This window comes from Anopheles coustani, chromosome 2 (genome assembly GCF_943734705.1).
Source record: "Anopheles coustani chromosome 2, idAnoCousDA_361_x.2, whole genome shotgun sequence".
Lineage (NCBI taxonomy): Eukaryota > Metazoa > Arthropoda > Insecta > Diptera > Culicidae > Anopheles > Anopheles coustani.
The window spans coordinates 43,956,950-43,981,527 of NC_071289.1; the positions used below are offsets into that span (position 1 = coordinate 43,956,950).

At 44.2% G+C, this 24,578-nt stretch overlaps 2 protein-coding genes across 2 annotated transcripts; one reads left to right on the plus strand and one right to left on the minus strand.

The window, feature by feature from the left end:
* Positions 1 to 278: 278 nt before the first annotated feature.
* On the minus strand, positions 279 to 23,409 carry LOC131264430 (pancreatic lipase-related protein 2-like). The gene is made up of 3 exons (XM_058266732.1): positions 23,252 to 23,409; positions 1,676 to 2,443; positions 279 to 390 (listed from the first exon to the last, which is right to left on the minus strand). The coding sequence occupies exons 1-3, from the start codon at positions 23,407 to 23,409 to the stop codon at positions 279 to 281; spliced, it is 1,038 nt and encodes a 345-aa protein (XP_058122715.1).
* LOC131262156 (UDP-glucosyltransferase 2-like) lies at positions 3,459 to 5,404 on the plus strand. The gene is made up of 2 exons (XM_058264091.1): positions 3,459 to 3,565; positions 3,626 to 5,404. Exons 1-2 carry the CDS (start codon positions 3,459 to 3,461, stop codon positions 5,079 to 5,081), a joined length of 1,563 nt encoding a protein of 520 aa, XP_058120074.1. The 3' UTR covers positions 5,082 to 5,404.
* Positions 23,410 to 24,578: the final 1,169 nt, after the last annotated feature.

The window sequence follows — 24,578 nt, forward strand, 5'->3', positions numbered from 1 at the left end:
TACTTAGCTCCACGATCAGGACCTTAGCTAATTGAAGCTATTAACGCGTCCGGAGATCATTAGTAAAGTAGGCGATTTTTCGTCTTCCTTCGTATTCCAAATAAGGCATCGATAATGACCAAGCCATAAACACTTTGGTTTTGAAGTTTCTTTCGTGTGCATATACGTTTATTATCTAGTTTTTAGCTTGGTTTCTTAGTTCCTCCCTTCCATCAACCATTTATCCCACAGAAGGGTTTCATTTAACAGGTTACGACAAAAGTCCAATGTGCCGCTGTCTAATTCCTAATGTTAGCTGATATGGCTGCCAGTTCCTCCCGCAGGGTGTAGTTGCTTCCTCTTGCGTAAGGTGGCATCATGTTAACGGTGAGGAAGTAGAGGCCTCGGGTCCTGGGAAATAGAGAAGATGTCGAAAAAAAGGGTTTTAGCGACACACAGGTCATGAAGAGTAGTTACATAATGCCAACCGACGGAGGAGTCACAAAGTTCCGTGCTTTAAAAGGTAAGGAGGACGCGTAATGAGGATAACAGATTGCAAGCTACGTAGCAAGGGGCTTGCGCAAGTCTTCGGGGCGATCGCTACGCGTAATGAGACCGAAACATGAGCGGCGGAAAGTGGTGAGATTAATGTGACAATGTTGAAATGTATCTGCGTGTTTCATGATCACGCATCGTTTAACAAGGCGGCAGTTCGTATTCGCTCGAAGGTATTTAAAGAGATGAGACACACGGAATGTAACAACTTCCATGCCAGTTTTCCCTAGTGGCGTCGCTCGAGTCGAATGCCCGATGTCGCTGACATGGAACAATCTAGACCAGGGGTTGGCACACGTTTATCCAAAGGAGCCATGTAAAAATAAAACAGTTGTAACCCATGACCAGATACTTCAACCGAACTTGTTATGGGTTTAAAGTGATAGCAATCCATTTGAAGAAGGGATTTTATTTATTTTCTTAATGAAAAAGTAACAAACAACAGTGATGAGGACTAAAAGATTTCAAAAAACTACTGTTATCCATGAAAAATGAAAGGTTTTATAACTAACGATATTTATAAAGTTTATTTATGTACATACTCTGATTAAAATTACTGATTTTCGTGATGTTTGGTATGTTCCGAAGTAAAGTACTATTTATGTACATACACTGATAAAAATTACTCAGTTCCGGGATGTTTTATACATTGTGATCCAACCAACAATACCATTAAAAATGTTGTTCCTTGAACACGTTGACTGCCATACGTTTTAAGGACACTTATCTAGCACAATCCTTTTTGATAAAATTTGTTTATAACATTTATTAAACCAATGGTTTTTGAAGGCTAAGCAAAAGTGAACTCATATCATTACAAAGTTTACATGTTATTTTGCCAGTTTCTGAAGAGTCAAAATACGATCGAAAAAGTATACGATATTTATAAAATAGTATTGAAGATTCTCTGACGGGCTATTTCAAATTTAGACCGCAGTTTGCCGACCTCTGATCTATTAAAATGGATGTCATGAGCGGGAGAAGGAACGATCGTTGGGGGCTTGGTTAGGCTTGACCAAAGCTGGTTGCAGTTGGATTGCAATCGAGCATTTCACTTTCAGCCAGACGCCGCGTATGACGACGCTAGATTGTCCGTAAACTACCGGTTTGAAGAGGGGACGCTACACCTCGGTGTACTTACGTGTCAGGAGTGTGCGCACCCATGATGGCAACTTGATCGTTGGCACCGCCACCCCGGCACACGCCCAGCATGTACAGGTACCAGTGGGCACACCGGTATCCGTAGAATCCAACCTCGCTGGCTATCGACTCGGCGTAGTACTCCGGGGCACGGTTGTGGTTACATTCGCCCGTGGTCATCATAGTCGTGGCGTTGCAGCCCGGCTGCTCCACGCCACCGTTCACGTAGAAATCCGTGTGCCCACTCGGGTGCAGGATGCCCCGCTGGAACACGTCCGTGTGGATTACCTGCACGAACTCGGCGTCCATCTGGTCCAGCTTGTGCTCGTTTGGCGCAAACACGAACAGCGGTTTGGCCGGATCGAGCCCGGTGATACGCTTCAGCTTGCCCGACTTCAGGTAGTTCGCGATCATGCCGGAAGTTTGGCCTCCCAAGCTGAAGCCCACCACGTGGATATCCTCGAGCGGGATGATGTTGTTGCCGATGATGAAATCGAGCAGCTGCGCGGTGCAATTGGCCACCGTGGGAAGATTGCGCACCGCTTGCAGATAGCACGGTTCCAGCGCCAGTGGATTGTAGTCGACCGAAATGATGTTAAACTCGTCGTAGGCGAAGTACGCCGGACGAATCGTTGGATTGGGCGCGTAGTCACGGTGACCCGTGTAGCCATGAATCAGAATGATCAATGGACGTCCCCGAACAAAGTTGGCGTTCATGACGGTGTCGGGGTTGAACATGTCGAGCTGAGTGGGGTTGTTTTGCGTTTCTCTGGAGTTTATAAACAAAATAGGTCAAGGTCAGCATGTTTGTTATAAAAACCATACTAATAATGCCTGGACTCGATATTATCAGGTACTAATCAGAGTATGACTCGATTTAAATCAAACTTAGAAAAAAATCAACATTTTCGTTAAATCAAACACAATATTTTCCAGTGAATCGCAAAACATTTTTATTTGAAGTAGTAACCAATTCATTCTTCACGTTTATTCACCTTTTCAGGTAAATTGTGCCTTCCTTTACAATAATCTCTTTTTCCGACTGTTTGTAAATGAGGTCCAGAAACACATTTTATATTATTGCAAAATTTTGTTGCATTTGAACTTGGATTAATTTTACCTTGTACTATAGCCGCCTCAAATTTGAGTCCAAGGAAAAAAAACCCGGCTACGTAACTCTGAAAAGTAAACCCGCGAATTTCAATTACTATATTTGCTGGCTCAAGTGCATTCAATTGTAAGAAGTAATTCCATTTTTCGCTAGACAACTAACTGTAGTAGAAGAAAACGAGCCTTATTGTCAAAGGGATACATAGACCAGATAGGTAACATAGGTGTAACGAGATAACGGTTTGCTACCTTTTTTTAATTTCTTTGTTCCATTCAATCATTACATAATCAAGAGCATACGTCATCAAGAGCTGATAAGAGCTCGCAGCTTTGAAGCTTATTTGTTTATTTTCAGACGGGCTTCGAGGCTGATAAGAGCAAAATATAGTCACGACACGTTTTTACTCGACAGATGATGTTGCTCATTTTCTTATCTGTCACGCGTGAAACAGTTTGAAATACACTCGTGACGCAGTTAAGATAAGCAGTGCAAAAATTACAATCTCATTAGAAATCACATGTTTATTGGCCACTCAAATCGAGATTCTTGAGAGGGTTTAGACGACCAGCTAAAAGTAAAAGATGCATCAATGTTTATACACATTTATGGTGATAATAAAACCAGCTGCCCATAGTATGCTTCAGGTTACTCTCTCATTTCATTCGTTAAAGTAATGATGTTCATTCGGTTGCAGTTGGTGCTGATGGCGATCGTGGCCGGATCACGAGGAGCGAACATTTTGTTCATGTCTGCGGCACCTTCAACGAGCCATTACATTTGGTAAGAATGCTTTACTGGGTAAAACCATTCTTAAACAATAATTCCAATTTTTCCTGACAGGCTGCGTCCATTAATATACGAGTTGGGAAAACGCGGGCACAACGTTACAGTGATCAGCGCGGATATTGAAAAACAACCACCCGTTAATGTGTCCTACATCCATCTGGAGAACCTTTACAGTGCAACCTTTACACAGAAGATCGATTTCTTCAATATGGCAAGCCAAGGACCTATCCCAATGCTTCAATTCCTACACGGTATAGGATTACACATGTGCGAGGCAGCGGTCAAGTCAAAAGGGATGCATTTCTTGCTCAGTTACCCGAAGGATTTCAAGTTCGATCTGTTTGTGAACGACTATATGATCGGACCATGTCCCCCATCGATCATAATGCACCGTTTCAAGGATGTTCCGTACCTACCGGTGTCACCGTACAACGCTCCGTCTACCGCGGCGTCAGTGTTAGGATCGTACGCCTACTCCGGTCTAGTTCCAAATCACGTGTACGATGTTCCCGAAGTGATGAGTTTTGTTCAACGTGTGAAAAACTTCTACTACGATATGTACGAAATGATACTGCACGAGGTGCACGTGCACCCCGAAGCGGATCGGATCTTGCGTACGATTTATCCGAGTGCACCGTCCACCACGACATTCTATAAGAACGTGCGGGTAGCGTTAGTCAACATCAATCCCATTATCCAGTACAAAGAACCCATGATGCCCAACATGATTCCCGTCGGTGGACTGCAGATTCAACCTCCAAAACCATTGGTAGATGATTTACGGAAAATTGTGGAAGGTGCTCAGAACGGATTTATTCTGTTCTCGCTTGGCGGAAATGCCAGAAGTGATCTCTTAGGCCCCGAAAGGATAAGAAACATCCTTGCCGCGATGGAGCGTTTGCCCCAGTATCAGTTCCTCTGGAAGTTCGAGTCCGACGATTCCAAGCTTCCGGTGCCGATCCCGAAGAATGTGTACATTCGTGCTTGGATGCCTCAGAACGATCTGTTGGCCCATCCGAATATCAAGCTCTTCATAACGCACAGTGGACTGTTGAGTACACAGGAAGCGATCTGGCATGGAGTTCCCGTTATTGGATTTCCTATCTTTGTAGACCAGTTTCGAAACATCAACTACTGCGTCGAGGCAGGAATAGCAAAGCGACTTTCTATACACAACTTCCAGGCAAGCGAGTTAGTGAACGCCGTGAAGGACATCTTGGAAAATCCAAAATATGCGAAGAAAATGAAACAAGTATCTCGGTTGTTCAGGGATCAACCGGAGACTCCGCTGGAGCGCGCGGTTTGGTGGTGCGAGTGGGTTCTTCGAAATCCCGACGCGGACCTTCTTCAATCACGTGCTGTGAATTTGAGTTGGTTCCGAAAGAACTCGTACGACGTGATATCATTCATGTTAGGTGCATTATCTTTATTAATTTTGTTTGTTTGGAGAGTAGTATCCTACACGTGGAGATATTTTACATCACAGTCAAGAAAAGCAAAAAAAGAGTGATAATAAAATGAAGTAGTAATTTTTACGTTGAATAGGATGAAAGTGTGTAGTACTAAATTTTTTTGTTAAAATAACGTTTGAAGGAATATCAATATAAATATTGACTATGTTATATGTATGGGGGTCCGCGACAGCCGAGCGGTAGCGCCGGTTAGAAAATTGGCCCATGAGCGCCGAGGCTCACCACTTCGACGGCGTGGTCAGGTGGATCGGCCCATGAGCAACCGAGACCGGACCCTCCCCTGTACGAGAGGACTGACTACCCACGTACACATAGGGAAAAAGTCTCGTAAGCCCTCAACGGGCAGGTTTACGCCAAAAAGAAGAAGAAGAAGAAGTTATATGTAACGAAATCATTTTTAATTTAAATTCATATAACTTCAAGATTATCTTTTGTAATAATTCACAAGTATCTATTAGAGTAACAGGTTGGCTGATAAGTCCCCGGTCTGACACATTAATGGCGCCGCTAGTATTAAATGCATATTATTTTTATATAGTACCAACCTTCAAATGATTCTAGTCAAAATTTGACGTCTGTATGTCAATTAGTTTGTGAGACAGAGCGTCTTTTGTCAAGCAACTTTTGTTATTGTGAAAAAAATGGAAAAAAAGGAATTTCGTGTTTTGATAAAATACTGTTTTCTGAAGGGAAAAAATACAGTGGAAGCAAAAACTTGGCTTGATAATGAGTTTCCGGACTCTGCCCCAGGGAAATCAACAATAATTGATTGGTATGCAAAATTCAATCGTGGTGAAATGAGCACGGAGGACGGTGAACGCAGTGGACGCCCGAAAGAGGTGGTTACCGACGAAAACATCAAAAAAATCCACAAAATGATTTTGAATGACCGTAAAATAAAGTTGATCGAGATAGCAGAGGCCTTAAATATATCAAAGGAACGTGTTGGTCATATCATTCATCAATATTTGGATATGCGGAAGCTCTTTGCAAAATGGGTGCCGCGCGAGCTGTTCCACCAAGACAACGCACCGTGCCACAAGTCATTGAGAACGATGGCAAAAATTCATGAATTGGGCTTCGAATTGCTTCCCCACCCACCGTATTCTCCAGATCTGGCCCCCAGCGACTTTTTCTTGTTCTCAGACCTCAAAAGGATGCTCGCAGGGAAAAAATTTGGCTGCAATGAAGAGGTGGTCGCCGAAACTGAGGCCTATTTTGAGGCAAAACCGAAGGAGTACTACCAAAATGGTATAAAAAAATTGGAAGGTCGTTATAATCGTTGTATCGCTCTTGAAGGGAACTATGTTGAATAATAAAAACGAATTTTGACAAAAAAATGTGTTTTTCTTTGTTAGACCGGGGACTTATCAGCCAACCTGTTATGACGTATCTTTACTTCTTTTGTCTATGATGGCGACAGTTTAAGAGAACTGCATGGCCTAAGCCATCTAGTGTTATGACTTTTTATAGCTGGTTTACTTCACATTTTTGAGTAAAAGAATTCATAGAATAGAATAGAAATTATTTTGTTCTTCTTTTCCTTAAATATCGTCGTGAACACTTAAAGTACCTACAGACTGTCGCCAAGGCCTGCCAAGACAAGACCAAGGCAACACTTGACAAGCTACTAGCAAGTGCCAAAAAATCTTGCCTTGGTCTTGCCCGTGTGTGAAAGCCCTCGGTAATACTCAGCAATCATTGGATTTGAAATTGCTGAGAAACCGTTGGTGATTTCGGAACAGTCGATTTGATTCATTTTCATTCGTTCATAGTTGAACGACTTTAGTGCCTAATCTGTTCCAGGACACAAAATAACACACAATTACTGTTGAGTGACTAACAGAAGAAAAGTTAGAAAATGGCCAAACCCCGAGAATACGTCACTCACAACTAGTTTAGAAAGAGAAGGATAGGACACTCAATAAGTTAGGGTAGAAATTTGCGAACTCGCCTAACTATGTATAAAAAGAGTGTTTCACTTAGAAGTGACACACAACGTAGGAAACCTTCGACCAGTGAACATCGCGATCCAGAGATAGAAGAAAATAAACACCAGTTCTTTTCAGAACTTCCAACACGGAATTATTTGTCTTCTTTGCCACCCAGCGCCGTAGCTCTGCGCATCCGCTTCACTGCGTTTGACGATCACCCAACATTTTGGTGCCAAGCGACCAGGATTAGTGAGAGTCTAGTTCCAACCAAGCGAACTATCTACGTGTCTCACCATGGCTGAGACAAAAGTGTTACAAGCGAAGCAGGCTAAGCTTCAGTCGTCGATTGTAGGAATGCAACGAGTGCAGCTATTCGTCGATTCTTACACTGCGGACCAAAGCAACCAAGCCGAGCATCGCCTTCAAAGGTTTGAAGCATTCTTTGAGTCGTATACTCAAAGCTTCGACGACATCCTCGAGCTAGGGGTTTCACCCGAAACCATCGCATCGCTCGAGAACATCCGGACGCAAGTAGAGGAGCTCTACTGCGTAACCAAAGGAAAGCTCATGGACATACTGAGCGAATCTATGAAGATAACGGTGAAACAGGAGGCAGCTACCACCTCATCGCTTGCCGCGGTAAAGCTGCCAACCATTTCTCTGCCGAGCTTCAACGGAGATTATGACACTTGGCTCACGTTCCACGACACGTTCGAGTCCCTGGTGCATAAATCGAAGGAACTATCGGCAATCCAAAAGTTCCACTACCTTCGCGCCGCGCTGGAAGGAGAAGCCGCTAGCCAAATCCAGGTGCTAAGCATCACGTCGGAGAACTACGACATCGCCTGGACGACACTGGTTGAGCGGTACTCCAACAAAGTTCTTCTGAGGAAGAAACAAGTGCGCTCCCTTTTGGGCTTGCCAAAAATTACAAAGGGAAGCGTTCAAGCCCTACGCAACATCGTCGACAAGTTTGTGCTACACCTGCAAGTGCTGCAACAGCTCGGTGAACCGATTGACCCGAACAGCACAATCATCGTAGGCCTGCTAGCAGACAAACTCGACGATGCTACAGTAACTGCTTGGGAAGAATCGCTCGAGCCCAAACAGCAGCCCACCTACGCTCAGATGGTTCAATTTCTTCGAAGGAGAATACAAACCATGGAGAGCATCGAAGTAAACTGTTCGACATCTTCGTCAAACGTCGAACGAAGGAAGCAGACACCACGCTCTCACATGAACGCCGCAGCTTCAGCCGCAGTGCAGCAGCAGCAGCACCAGAACGAAGCAGTGTGTAGTGTGTGTCGACAAAACCATTCCGTAAACCAGTGCACAAACTTTACAACCGCTAACCATCAGCAGCGACTTCAAATAGTGCGCGATAAAAAACTGTGTGCAAACTGTTTACGAGAAAACCATACGGCAGCTCAATGCACCAGCAAGTTTGTGTGTCGCCAGTGCTCCGGACGTCATCACACGTTAATACATCCGGGATTATTTCAACCACAGCAGCAGCCATCGAACAGCTCAGCTCCGTCGTCCAGCATGTTGGCAGCATCAACAACACACCCATCGGTGCAAGGTACGAATTTCGATCGTGCGATCCTCACAACTGTGCTATTGGTGGTTGTGGATGCCAACGGCGGCGAGCACCTAGCGCGTGCTCTTCTGGACTCCGGATCGCAACCCAACGCAATGAGTGAAAAGCTGTGCCAGCTACTTCGTTTGCGCCGGAAAGTGGTTGATTTGGAGATAACTGGAGTTGACAACACAACCACCTCCGCAAAGCACATGGTGTCAGCAGAAATCCGATCCAGGATCGGAGAGTTCAACAAAACCGTGGATTTCATCGTTCTCCGTAAGGTGACCCACGACATTCCCGCTACACCATTCGGCACGACAGACTGGAACATACCAGCAGATGCAGACCTCGCTGATCCGCACTTCAACACCGTGGGACGGATCGACATGATCATCGGGGTGGCAAACTTCTACACCTTCCTGAAGGAAGGACGAATTCGCCTGCACGAGAACGGACCGTTGCTCGTAGAAACCGTCTTCGGCTGGGTAGTTACCGGAAGCCCACCGCCACCGGAGCAAAAGATGGCAATGAGATGCCATTTTAACATCATCACTCCAAGCCTCGAAGACCAGATCGAACGATTCTGGAAAGCGGAAGAAATCGAGGCCACGCAGACAGCAGATGAAAGGTACTGCGAAGAATTCTTCAAGGATACAGTTTCCCGAGATACGACGGGTCGATACATCGTGAAGCTACCGAAGCATCAACAACACGACAAGTTAATCGGTGCTTCAAAGGCAACCGCCCTACGACGATTCGGAGCCCTCGAGCGGAAATTGAGTAAAAACGACGAGCTTCGCCATCAATACCACGACTTCATGGCGGAGTACATTGCGTTACATCACATGACACCTGTGGAAGACGACGCAGCAGATGGTCCCGCAGCGTGTTATCTACCGCATCATCCCGTCTTCAAGGACACCAGCACCACCACCAAAGTAAGAGTCGTGTTTGATGGTTCTGCAGCAACATCAACAGGACACTCTCTGAACGATGCTTTGATGGTGGGACCAGTCGTACAAGATGACTTGCTTAGTCTGGTCATCCGGTTCCGGAAATTCAAGATCGCAGTGGTAGCAGACCTCGAGAAAATGTACCGGCAAGTGTTGGTTCATCCAGTGGATCGCCCTCTGCAACGCATCCTCTGGCGATTCGACAGCAGCCAACCAGTGCAAATCTTCGAGCTCGACACCATCACGTACGGCTTAGCCCCGTCATCGTTCTTAGCGACAAGAACACTTCTGCAGCTAGTAGAGGACGAAGGAACTTCATACCCGCTGGCAAGCAATGCCATCAAGCATCATCTGTACATGGACGACCTCATCGCCGGCGCCGACAGCATTGAAGGTGCCATCAGTCTGCGAGAAGAACTGGCCACCCTTGTCAGCAAGGGTGGATTCACGTTCCGCAAGTGGTGCTCCAACGCTCTTCCAGTACTGGAAGGAGTCCCACCAGCACTACTTGGAACGAAATCAGCATTCAACTTCGACATGGAGGAAAACATCAAAACGCTCGGCATTCGATGGGATCCAGAAGCCGATGTATTCCGTCTGGATGTTTCGATCGTCATCAAACCGTCGCCGCACTCCAAACGCAGCATACTCTCTTCGATCGCACAGCTGTATGACCCACTCGGTTTAATTTCACCGGTCATCGTGCAAGCGAAATTGATAATGCAGTTGCTTTGGCTATTGGGACTGCATTGGGACGACAAGGTACCGGACGACCTACAACGAAAATGGGACATCTTCTGCGAGCAACTTGCCAAACTTCAGAACTTCACCATCACGAGGTTCGCATTCATAGCCGGTTATCACCAAGCAGAGCTTCATTGTTTCACCGACGCGTCGGAAGCAGCTTACGGAGCTTGTATCTACATCCGGTCGGAAACGTCTGACGGATCAGTGCAAGTGAGCTTGTTGACATCGAAATCCAAAGTTGCTCCGCTGAAACCCGTCACCATCCCTCGTCTAGAACTTTGTGCAGCACTGCTAGGAGCGAGACTCTACACCAAAGTGAAGGATGCACTGGACATGCAGTTTTCAGCGCGTCACTTCTGGTCGGATTCAACCGTCGTTCTCCAATGGCTACAGGCTCCCGCACGTACATGGAAAACGTACGTGGCAAATCGTGTCGCAAAGATACAGGACGCCACCCAAGATTCACGCTGGCGACATGTCTCCGGAAGCGACAACCCGGCGGACATTGTATCACGCGGCTGTTCAGTGGACGAACTGATTAGCGATCAACGATGGCAAAACGGTCCAGCTTGGCTACGAGCGCCAAAATCTACATGGCCATCGGAAATCATCTGCACAAACAAAATCGCCGAAGAAGAGCTACGGAAGGACGTCATAACTCTGCCAGTCCAGGTGGTGAAACCAAATGAAATCTTCGAGAGATTTTCTTCATACTCAATGCTTCTGCGAGCCGTCGGCTACTGTCTCCGGTTCTGCAACAACACCCGGAACAAAACTCGACGCATAACCAGTAGAACTCTTCTCGTCAGTGAGCTGACGAAAGCAACTACCTGTCTTGTAAAAATCGTCCAGACAGAAGCATTTCCTGATGAAATTCAACGCTTCAAAAGGCATCAACCCGTATCTACACGGTCATCTCTTCGACTACTGAATCCGTTCGTTGACGGTGACGGAGTGATCCGCGTTGGTGGCCGGCTACAGCAATCGGATGCAGCATACGAGGTACGTCATCCAATTGTCATCCCTGGGTTTCATCCGTTTACGCAGATGCTTCTGGTACACCAACACCGTAAACTACTACACGGCGGCATCTCGCATACACTGTCTGCAGTGCGCGATGGATTCTGGCCATTGAATGGACGCAAGGCAGTCAGAAGCGCCATACGAAAATGTCACGAATGTTGCAGAGCCAATCCTCATCCAATAGAACAACCAGAGGGTCAACTACCGGTCGACAGAGTGACAGCAAACGACGCGTTCATCTGTACCGGAATCGATTATTGTGGGCCTATCTACCTGAAGCCGATTCATCGGAAAGCCGCGGCTCGTAAGGCTTACATCTGCATTTTTGTTTGCCTCAGCACCAAGGCTGTCCATTTGGAGCTGGTCAGCGATCTCAGCACGGCAGCATTCCTGATGGCTCTTGACCGGTTTGTGTACAGGAAAGGCAGGCCGACCCATATCTACTCGGACAATGGTACCAATTTCATTGGTGCTAAAAACGCCCTTCACGCCATCTACGCCATGCTGAATCACACGAAGAGCAAGGAGCAGATCGACAAACATTTGGCAGACGACGCGATTCAATGGCACCTCATCCCTCCACGAGCACCCAACTTCGGCGGTCTATGGGAGGCCGCGGTCAAGGTGGCCAAAACTCACTTGGTTCGTCAACTCGGCGCAGCATCACTCTCCGAAGAGGAAATGGCGACCGTGCTGGCTAAAATCGAAGGATGCATGAACTCCCGTCCTTTGACACCACTCTCCAGTGACCCGAACGATTTGGAAGCACTGACCCCGGCCCACTTCCTCATCAAGCGCCCGCTGCAGCCACTGCCGGAATTCAACGCCAGCTGTGCTTCCCAGAACCAGCTGGCCAAGTATCAACGTCTGCAAAGGTTCACACAAAGCTTTTGGGATCGTTGGTGCAACGAATACCGCAAGGAGCTTAACATTGCCCACCGACGACAACGCAAAGGATACCAGCTTGCTGAAGGGGACCTGATCATCCTGAAGGACGACCAACTACCGCCAACCCGATGGCCTTTAGCTCGAGTTCTTGAACTACATCCAGGACCTGACGGCATTTCCAGAGTGGCGACGGTGCGGACAAGCTCTGGAATATTCAAACGTGCAGTTAACAAACTATGCCGATTAGAATGTTTAAGTTGAAAAAAATCAATTTTTCAAGGTGGCCGGTATGTTGAGTGACTAACAGAAGAAAAGTTAGAAAATGGCCAAACCCCGAGAATACGTCACTCACAACTAGTTTAGAAAGAGAAGGATAGGACACTCAATAAGTTAGGGTAGAAATTTGCGAACTCGCCTAACTATGTATAAAAAGAGTGTTTCACTTAGAAGTGACACACAACGTAGGAAACCACACAACGTAGGAAACCTCACTCTTGTTTCAACCACCGAGCAGTGCAGACGTGTTTGCAGCAACCTACCTCCAGCATTCAGTGCAGTGAAAGTGCTTGTGAAAATCAGTCGTGTTTTCAGCTACCTGCCTCGAGCATACAGCTTTAAGTACCTGTGAAAGTGACTTTACCTGTGAGTGTGTACAAGTACCTGTGAGTTTGAGAGTGACGGAAGTGAATCTCTGAAGGTGGAATTTTGGACGGACTCTAACATTTGTGTGGTGAAAAGAAAATTTTCTCCAAGTCACTGACACCCGCCCAGGATATGGCGGGTCATACACCGCCTTGGGGAGATCCTTCTCCCCGAGAAAATCAACGTGGACGCCTAGCACCGGAATGGATGGACCCGAAAGGAGTAAATGGCGAACTCCTTTACTTAATCCTACAAGCACCAGAAGGACTCCAGCTGCCGAAAAACCCTTTCCTCATCAGCAAAAGTTTAACCAGCATTGTAGGCGATATGGAACCCTGCGCTCCGATCAACAAAGGAACCAGGTATTTATTAAAAACCAGATCTAAGAACCAATTTGACAAACTACAGACAATCACGCAGCTATCGGACAATACCCCCGTACTGATCACGGAACACCCATTTTTAAACCGCGTGCAATGTGTCATCACATGCCCGGAACTGTGCGGACTAGAAGACGAGGAAATCCTGGAAAACCTAGTGGACCAAAAAGTGACAGTAGTACGACGATTCCTACGACGAAACAATACCGAAACGACAAAAACCAACTCATTTTTACTGACGGTAGACTCAGTAGTTGTTCCCACGACCATTCGTATTGGACTCCTACAAGTCAAAACTCGGACCTACTATCCAAGACCAATGCAATGCTTCAACTGCGCCAAATTTGGCCACAGCAAAGCAAAATGCCCGTCGCCTTTTCCAGTTTGCAAAAACTGTAACCAGGACGAGCACGGCAATTGTAACGCTGCCCCAAAATGTAAAAACTGCGGAGGAGAGCATAACTCTCTGAGTCGCTCCTGTTCGCATTACATAAACGAACAAAGCATCATCAACATTAAAATTGACCGTGGAATTACTTATTTCGAAGCAAGGAAAATACACGAAGAACAAAAACAAAAATCTTTAAACAACCGACTTGACGCATCGAAGACAATCGACCCACGAGACAAGCAAATCTCCGAACTCACTTCCTTGGTAGCAGCCCTCCAACTGCAAATAAAAACACTTACGGAAAAACTCGAACAAAACAACACAACCACCGAAACTGAAGACACTGAAGAATCCGACGAAGAGATGTCCACCGCGACATCTGACTCCGAAACTTCAAACTCCACCTCGAACAATACACAGGAACACGAAACGAAAACAACCCAAAAACGCAGAAACACCCGACCAAACTCATCCGAAGAAGACCTTCGCTTAACGAACAAAAAATCACAGAAACTTGCACCCAAACAAAGCGACACCCAAAACACTCCCAAGAAAGACACCAAAAAGAACAAAAAGCGGAACGGCTAACAAACACACACGAGTTAGACTCAAAGAAACGACCCTAGCAAGCCCCAAGACACATTCTAACGGACCTACGCTCTTAAACAAACTATCTGAATAAGAAAACAACCCCCTTTTTAAAAATGACAAACAAATTAGCACTACAATGGAACATACGTAGCATCAACTCGAATATTAACAACCTCCTACTTTTAATTGACAAACATTCACCGATAATTATATCATTACAAGAAGCATACCCCCGAAGACACATAAACAACAATTACAAATGGTATTTCAAAGAATCCAATCCACCCCATCACAATGTCTGCCTAGGCATACACAAAGACTATCCTCACAAAACACTCAACACCAACACAGACCTCCCTGCCGTAGCAGTACAACTAAAATGCCCAATCAAAGCCACCTTCATCAGCATCTATCTCCAAAACCAAAACATTCCTAATCTCAACTCAAAACTACAAGACCTAATAGACAAAGTTCCCAAACCAGTCGTCTTTCTTGGAGATTTCAACAGTCATCATCCCATTTGGGGTGGTAGCCATATCACGCCACGCGGGAGGGTGATAGTTGATTTTTCCATCAGAAATGACCTCATAATAACCAATCCAAACAAACCTACCAGAATCTCATCACACAACGGACATCAAAGCACACTCGACTTGGCAATACTATCCTCCCAATTAACACAACAACTACAAACAGACGTAGAAACCGACACGCATGGCAGTGATCATTTCCCTGTCATGCTGCAACTCAACAACAATCCTTCCGAATCCCAACTTCGCCCAAAGTACATATATCAACAAGCCGACTGGACAGGTTACCAACATGAAATAGACTTTTGCACAACTTATCAACAAAACTGGACAGCAGATCAATTTACAAATCTCATTCAACAAACAGCAAATAGATTCATTCCCCAAAGTTCCAACAAACCAAGAAAACGACGCAACCCCTGGTGGAATGCGGACGTAGCCCAAGCCATAAAATCCCGTAGAAAAGCCCTAAGGATGCTCCGTCGAGCAACCAAAAACAACCCTCCAACAACCCCTCACATCCTAGCTTTAGCAGAAACATATCGGACAGCCAACAAACAAGCAAAAATAATTACAGAAAAGGCAAAAGAAGACTCTCGAGGACGTTTCGTTGAAGAAATAAACCCAGACATGACCTGTCAAGAAATGTGGCAACGGGTTTCTCTCCTCAACGGAACTTACAAAAAACCCAAACCAATCCTTTACCTGAATAACACGTACACCACAGACCCAGCAGTAATAGCAGAAACTTTCAACGAACATTTTTACAATACCTCGTCTACCCAACAATACTCAATCCCATTCCGAAAAACCAAACAGACAGCAGAACTCCACGAACTCAATTTTCCTACCCAAACGAACGCTCCCTACAACAAACCTTTCGACGCTGCAGAACTTACCTGGGCACTCTACAAGTGCAAAGGAAAGTCTGCAGGACCAGACGACATCGGCTACCCACTGCTCCAAAATCTACCCCACTCAGGAAAACTGACCCTCTTATCCATATACAACGACATCTGGCACACTGGCAATATACCCTCGAACTGGAAAAATAGTTTAATAGTCCCCATACCCAAACCAGACAAAAACCCACACGAAGCAACAAACTATCGCCCCATATCACTTTTAAACTGCGTAGGAAAAGTGCTAGAGAGAATGGTAAATCGTCGTTTGGTTTACATTCTCGAAAGCCAAAACCTGCTCAGCGACGCTCAGCACGCTTATCGTGCAGGGCGCGGTACAGAATCCTACTTCGCCTCATTAGAAACAATAATCCAGAAATCTTTTTCCAAAAATGAACACATCTCCTGTGCAACAATAGACATCTCCAAGGCTTTTGATCGAGCATGGAGATACCCGATTTTAGATCAGTTATCGCGCTGGGGCATCGGAGGAAACCTTGCTTCCTTCATCTCCAGCTTTCTCTCAGACCGAACCTTTCAGACAATAATAGGAAACACCCGATCATCAGTAAGACAGTTAGAAAATGGTGTCCCTCAAGGCGCCATTCTCTCCCCTACACTATTCAACATCACAACACAGACACTTATAAACTCACTCCCAGAAAACATCACGCCACTCATATACGCCGATGATATCCTTCTGATAGCTACCGGCTCAACACCGAAACAAACACAACAATCTCTTCAGAAAGGACTCGACAAATTACAACAGTGGTCCCGCTTCACGGGCTACGACATTTCCCCTGAGAAAAGCAAAATTATTTGTTTTTCTCAATTTTCTGCACGCCGCTCAAAACCACTATTCATCAATAACTCTAGAATCCCAAACGTAACAAAAACCAAAATTCTAGGAGTAGTCATTGACTCAACTCTTAGCTTCATACCACACACTCAATATCTTCAATCTTCCAGCAAAACCAAACTACAGCTGTTCAAGTATCTTGGCTGCGGTAAAAAGCGAGCTTCTCGCGAAACCCTGCTGAAGATCATGAACGGCTGGCTTGTTCCGAAAATACTATTTGGCGCCGAACTCTACTCTAGAGGCGGCCCCAACATCCAAAACAAAGTAGAGAAAATATACAACCAGGCCTTGAGACAAATCTCAGGAGCTTTCCGCACCAGTCCCATACCTTCGTTAATCTGCGAATCCGGACAGCTCCCTTTCAGTCACATTTTACTCAATAGACTAGTATCAGCACAAGCACGACTCAACGAGAAAAATTTCCCAGCTCAGCCCCTCACCAACAGAACCAAAACCCTCTTCAAACAAATTACCACCAAAGAACTCTTAGAAATAGAAAAACTAAACAGACTCAAAGACAGACCCTGGAGCGCAACAAAACCCAACATAGACTGGACAATGAAAGACATTAAAAAGGACAACTACAACCCCACCATTGCTCAACAACTCTTCCAGCAGCTCATCAATGGCAAGTACAAAACACATCACCACATCTACACAGACGGTTCCGTTCAAGCGAATGAAACCGGATGTGGAATATACTCGGAAACTACATCTAGCAGTCTTAAACTCAATAATAATTTATCGATCTTTTCCGCAGAAGCTTTAGCCCTCCTAATAGCAGCCGATGAGGCCACAATAGACAACAAAGCTAACGTTATATTTACAGATTCCGCAAGCGCACTTCAAGCAATAGAAAAAGGAACATCAAGACATCCCTACATACAATCCATTGACGAACATCTAGCCAATCGGAACATCACCCTTTGCTGGATACCGAGTCACATGGGAATCGCTGGAAACGAAGCCGCCGACCGATTGGCGAACGAAGGTCGAGCGAAACCGGACACCATCGAGACACCTTTCCCAAAGAGAGACCTCCTCCGCTGGGCCCAAGATGAAGTACGCTCATCTTGGGAACGCAAATGGAGATCGCTCATCGACGCCAAACTCCACAGCATCAAACCAACCACACTACCATGGAATGACACACCGAAACCACGCGACCAACGAATCCTCACCCGCATCAGAATAGGACACACCCGACTGACTCATAGCTACCTTTTCACGAAGAACAGCCCACCACCAATGTGCATCACCTGTGGATGCCAGCTCACCGTCAATCATATCATAGTTGAATGCAGAGCCCATACTACAGCCAGACAGCAATTCAACATCCCACCAAACCTAGAATCCGCCCTCAGCAACGACCCCACAAGCGAAGACAACATCATACAATTTTTGAAAGAAATTAAAATATATAAAGAAATTTAACAGAAAGGAAAGAATAAATAAAAATGATAAACAAACCTAATCTTAAATTTAAATTAAGGCAATATTGTTCCCCTCCCCACCCAATCCTTTCCTTAAACTATCCCATGATTCCAAACATTTCCCTAATATGTAACTTTAATTTGAGATAGAGATGAATGTCGCCGTTAAGGCGCAAAATCTCTTTAATAAAAAAAAAAAAAAAAAAAAAAAAAACGTAGGAAACCTTCGACCAGTGAACATCGCGATCCAGAGATAGAAGAAAATAAACACCAGTTCTTTTCAGAACTTCCAACACGGAATTATTTGTCTTCTTTGCCACCCAGCGCCGTAGCTCTGCGCATCCGCTTCACTGCGTTTGACGATCACCCAACAATTACACTACAAACAGCGTTTCACAACACAAAGCACTGCACTATTTTCGTAGACACATCCATTTCTGATGCACACGCATAGAAAACAGTTTGCTTTGATTGTTTCGTTAACAAGTTGTCAAGTGTTGGCGACAACATTTTCTCGACGAGCAACTTTTGGTTGCGCTAGCTATCACTAGTAGTCGCTAGTGTAGAATCGCTAGCGAGTAGCGCATTGGCGGTAAGTACTTGGCGGCAATATTGGCGTAGTCTGTAGGTGCTTTTACTGTGTTATCACACTTGTCACCAATGGTGGCATAGCAAAGTCACTGAATTGTCAAACGAGAATGACGTTGGAGTGGCTGGGGGCTCATTGGTGAAATGAGCTTGCTCATATTACTGAGCTGTCATTGTGTGGAATTTGCTGTATCTAGCATATGAAGCTTTATTTGAAAGTGATTCAAGTTTCTTGAATATTTTAATTTTGATCGACCGAAAAACGCATGTAACGAAAGTGAATGAAATAAACTCCAGGTGCCTGCCTTTGCCATGCTACCGTTGTTGACCAGTGTGACAAGGCCATTGCACTCTGAAAACTTCTTATTTGATCATATACATACACACTTCATATTAAAAATATAGTGTAGTTTTTGTTTCCAATATAAAATATATGATGTACGTGATTACAAACAAAAAGTGTATAAAACTATGTTTGTTCAAAATTGCATTATCAAAACTGCTGTTTTTAAAATTTTTGATAATTTACTTTATTCCATACCATATGCCAGAGTATAGTCGAATGGAGTAAAATTGTGTTTAGTGTTGTGTCGTGTGCTACTGTGCTGTGTGGTACCACATACGCACCGTAAATAGCATTGTGGTAGTCCAATAAACTGTCATGATGTGATGTCATACAGATAAAGTGTTTTACTCTTATTTACTGGTGCAAGTTGTAGAAAAATAATTTTCCAATCTTGTGCCTAGTACCAATAATATGCACGCCTGCATCATTATTGGTATGGGAATAAATATTTTCTAATGCCGGCAAGAAAAATAGGTTAACAACTAGTAAAATTGCATAGCCTCAAGCATAATTTTAAGAAAATTTAAATATACTGAGAATAAACTATGAGTACGTTTTGTAAAGATCATAAAAAATAAATAAGAGATTCTCATAAACATTGAGCACATAATTAGTGTAGTGGTCGTGTGGTACTGTGCTACCCAACACACACAGCACAGTAAAGTGTGGCACCACACACGACACGGAAAAAATTGTGGTACTACAGTAAAGTTTTACCAAATAATACAGTCATAACGTTATACCAATAATTTGAATGAACCGTTCTTTGGTTCCTTGGTGTACCAATTCTATAACTACCATTGGATAGGAATAGATTGTACTTTCTTTGAATTTTGAACATCGTTATTTCATAATCCAAACATTATTATTCGTATAAAAAAAAAAATAAATAAAAAAAATCCAAAAGCAGAATTTTCGAATAGATCAGTTTTTAACAACTAATGATTTTTTATAAGGAACACATTTTAAACACTGGCTCTAATTGCTTATGGATTATATATTGAGGTTAAGCTACAGCCCTTATCGAGCATGCATAATACCAAGCTAAATTATGCACCTTATCCGTGTTCTTCCTTAGAAACTGTGTACTAATTTGGTATTGTTCAATTCTGGGATACTTTTGCATCCTTTCGTGATTTTTTTACGCGCAGAGTTAAAACACTCTGCACACACTTTTTGAATCTAACATTTTGACCACACTGACCATTTTGAATCGAAAAGGTGTTGCTGAATAAATAGAGACGTTGTATGACTGTATGATACTTTACTGTGCTACCACAAATGCACAGCACAGTAAATTGTGTGTGGTACCACAGTACGGCACATCGAAAATTGTTACTTGACCCAACACTACACATAATTTTTCAGACCGAACATCAAATACCGAACTGTTAAGTTGAATCTGAAAAAATAGTGATATTGTATGACAGTTAGTAGCATAGTAGTGCTACCACAAAACTACCTACCTACTACTTCTTCTTTACCATATTTTGTAACCAGATTTCAGATGCTGGGACTAACAACACGGGAACGCACTTTAGCGCAAGTAATTTTCATTGCTCAATCCTATTCAACGCGTTCTATGACCTTGATATCCTTCCATCCCTATACGCCGGGCTTCAGCTGGTTTTGACTAGCCTCTCATGCGCGCTCTGCGCCTTTTCAATACTTATAGCCATCTTTTTAACCATAATATCCCGTTATCCTCCTTCAGAACTTCGCTTCAAAAATCTTTCCAATTCTAGGCAATCCTTTATTCCTTTTTTTATCTAGTTTTGGCATAAGAAAGTTATTAAGTCTGTTGGCTAACAACTTGTCTGTTAAAATAAACAAACAATAACATAAACATAAACATAAACATAAACGTGAAAAAAAATACAGCACAATAAATTGTATTTGGTATCACAGTACGGCACATAAAAAAGTGTTACTTGGCCAAACACTAGGCGTGTGTAATGCAGATTTTAGCTAGATTCATTCATTTGAACCATATACTGGCCTCGGTTTTCGTCACCAAATGTGACTTTGACAGCGACGAAAACTGGGGCTAGTGGCTCCATGCAAAAAGTCATTTAGATTTATAAATCAGCATCGCACTACCCATCTTTAGTATGATGCCGTAATGTTTTCTGGTCACAGACTTTAGGGCTAGACACACTCCTAACTGATGCTCATTATCAGCGTGAACGATAAAAAAAATCCACCAGGAAATAAAATCATAGTCCAACGAGGTTGATTATCGATAACAAAAGTAATGCGCTGTTGGTTGATAACAAGCCAAAGGAAACCCCCTTGATAACCATGGTGCCATCACGTTCCAAACGCACGACTTGCAGAATAGCACCCGCACTATCAACCACAGCCACTGATCAGCCTCACGCCAGCCAGCGAACACTGTTCCCCAAGGTGAAAATGTTCGCTAAAAAAAACAATCTCATCCTCATTCACGTGGACAATGACTGACCGGTGGCATTCGAAGGCAGTTTTTGGTGCCATAAGAAGAACGTCAATTTTCCCAGTCATGAATCTTTCCTCAAGCGAGTGATATTACAACACAACTCATGCCGTAAAACCGTAAATGTTGATATAAGCATTTTGATAAGGCGAACATATAAGCGGGTTACTTTGGGAGACACCACGTTACTTGCTGGCTTAACCTGAAACTGTGATGAAGTGTGCAACAATGTTGCTGATTCTGATTGCCCTCGTGGGCGTATCGCATGCGGCAAATATCCTGTTCATGTCCGGTGTACCTTCACCGAGCCACTATATATGGTAAGTAGTTAAAAAACGATTGATTATACCGGTGTAAGTCATTTAATCTTCTTCAATTTCTCAGGCAACGCCCATTGATGTGGGAAATGGGAAAACGAGGACACAACGTCACCGTGCTTAGTGCAGATATCGAAAAGCAGCCGCCCACAAACGTAACTTATATCCATCTGGAGAACTTTTACAGTACCATGTACAATACCTCGATGAAGGAGAAGGTGGACTTTTTCGACATGGCTAGTCAAAGCCCAATAAAGTTGCTTGGGCTTTTTGACGAATTTGGAATGAATCTGTGCGAGGCAGCGATCGAATCGGAAGGATTAAACTTTCTGCTGAACTACCCGAAGGATTTCAAGTTCGATCTGTTCCTGAGTGACATTATGATCGGACCTTGCCTTCCATCGATCATCATGCACCGTTTCAAGGATGTTCCGTACATACCGGTGACACCGTACAACGCTCCGTCTACCGCGGCGTCAGTGTTAGGATCGTACGCCTACTCCGGTCTTGTTCCAAATCACGTGTACGATGTTCCCGAAGTGATGAGTTTTGTGCAACGTGTGAAAAACTTCTACTATGATATGTACGAAATGATACTGCACGAAGTGTACATGCACCCCGAAGCGGATCGGATCTTGCGTACGATTTATCCGAGTGCACCGTCCACCACGACATTCTACAAGAACGTGCGGGTATCGTTAGCCAACATCAACCCCATCATCCAGTACAAAGAACCCATGATGCCCAACATGATTCCCGTCGGTGGACTGCAGATTCAACCGGCGAAACCGCTACCGGAGGACTTGAGGAAAGTAGTGGAAGGTGCTCAAAATGGATTTATCCTCTTTTCGCTTGGCAGTAACGCCAGAAGTGATCTCTTAGGCCCCGAAAGGATAAGAAACATCCTTGCCGCGATGGAGCGTTTGCCCCAGTATCAGTTCCTGTGGAAGTTCGAGTCCGACGAGTCTAAGCTTCCGGCGCCGATCCCGAAGAATGTGTACATTCGTGCATGGATGCCGCAGAACGATCTGTTGGCCCATCCGAACATCAAGCTCTTCATAACCCACAGTGGACTGTTGAGTACACAGGAAGCGATCTGGCATGGAGTTCCAGTTATTGGATTCCCATTATTTGCAGACCAGTTTCGAAACATCAACTACTGCGTCGAGGCAGGAATAGCAAAGCGGCTCACAATTCAACACTTTAAGGCAAACGAGTTAGTTGATGCCGTGAAAGAAATCCTGGGAGAACCAAAATATGCGAAGAAAATGAAACAAGTATCTCGGTTATTCAGGGATCAACCGGAAACTCCGCTGGAGCGCGCGGTTTGGTGGTGCGAGTGGGTTCTTCGAAATCCCGACGCGGACCTTCTTCAATCACGTGCTGTTGACCTGAGTTGGTTCCGAAAGTACTCGTACGACGTGTTATCTTTCGTGTTAGGTGTAGTTGTTTTGTTGCTAGCGGTTGGTTGGAAAGTAGTAGCTCTATCCTTAAGTTTTCTTGGATCACAGACCAGTAAATCAAAGATAGAATAGTGGAAATGTTGTGCTCAACATGCAATAATCATCTCGTTAGAGTAATCCTAGTCAGTACTTAATAAACATTGTTTGTGTAAAAGATTTTAAAATACAATCATCACTTTACCTTGTGTAGAGAAAAAACGAAACATTTTGGTTTGGACATCTTTTAACCGTCTCAAAACACTTAAAGAAATTCCAATCGGCACTGACCAGTGGATGGAAACAATGGAACGTCACTAGAAGTAATCCTATGCACCAAGGAAGAGTTGTGTCTTTCCACATCACTTTAGATTTGGTGAGATCGTTGGGGTTCTATCGATCAAAGCACATTTTCTGTTCGTCTTTCACTGCACAAACATGAACACACACTCACACTTTGTCACTAAATATCGGTCACCGTTTGTTAAGAACTTTTGACACACGCACACAACTCACATAAGTGCTCGTTCAAAGTTGCAACCATTCTAAAAGTGCACAACTTTCGCCTCACCACTTTTATACAAGGCACGATCGGTTGTGGTCGCTTATCGGAAACACGTTCCGGGTGGCAATTATTCATTGAATTTATCGTGTAGTTTACCGTTGGAAATTCGCCGCCAAACGGAGAACCAAAAATAAAAAAATAGTCAATCAATTTACCAAAACGCACAGCAACGGCTCCCTGTGGAGAGGCTAATTGTGTGTCTCTTGATGAACCGACAGACTTCAAATGTTTTGCGTTTGCGGTTCTCGATGGCGAACTTCGTGCGCGAAATTCTTTCCACAACACTCTCTTACAAGAGAAGAAGTAGTAACGTCTCAATTCGTTGAGGTGCGATTTTAGGAGACTATTCTTCAAGATCACATCATCACCGCCCGAAGTGTGACCTTAATCGAGTTTTTATGCAAACATGAAGGTACCACGATACGAACCGTCGGTGGTTTGTCTTTTCTTTTAGCAAATGCTTATACATTATTATATACACCTGTTAATCATTGTGACGGTGTTGAGTAGTTGTTGAGTTGTGATATGTTTTTAGCCGGCATATTCGTGATTGGTGGTTCTCTTATGTGATCTCGATGTCAAGGTGGATTTGATGCGCAACAAACTAAACCATCACTTTTCATAAGCCTCGATGACATTTACCAAGATCTGGGCGATGAGCATGATTATTATTTCAGATTAATCGTTCATAGCAACCTGATGTATCCCATTAAAAACTATAATTGTTGTTGTAAACAATCATATTAGGGTTGGTCGTCACCTTGTTAACAAAGGTGTGTGTTACTTTTAATTAGTTTGCCATTGTTGTGCTAAAGAATTTCGAGGTAACGAGGCAAACTGTGTTAGATTGCTGGCAAACGACATTTTTGTTTCGAGTGGTTGCTTATCAAATTCTAACCGTAAGACAAGTAGCTTACAGTGAAATGCAAATCGGACATTTTTTTTTTTTTTCGTATGCTGCCCTTGA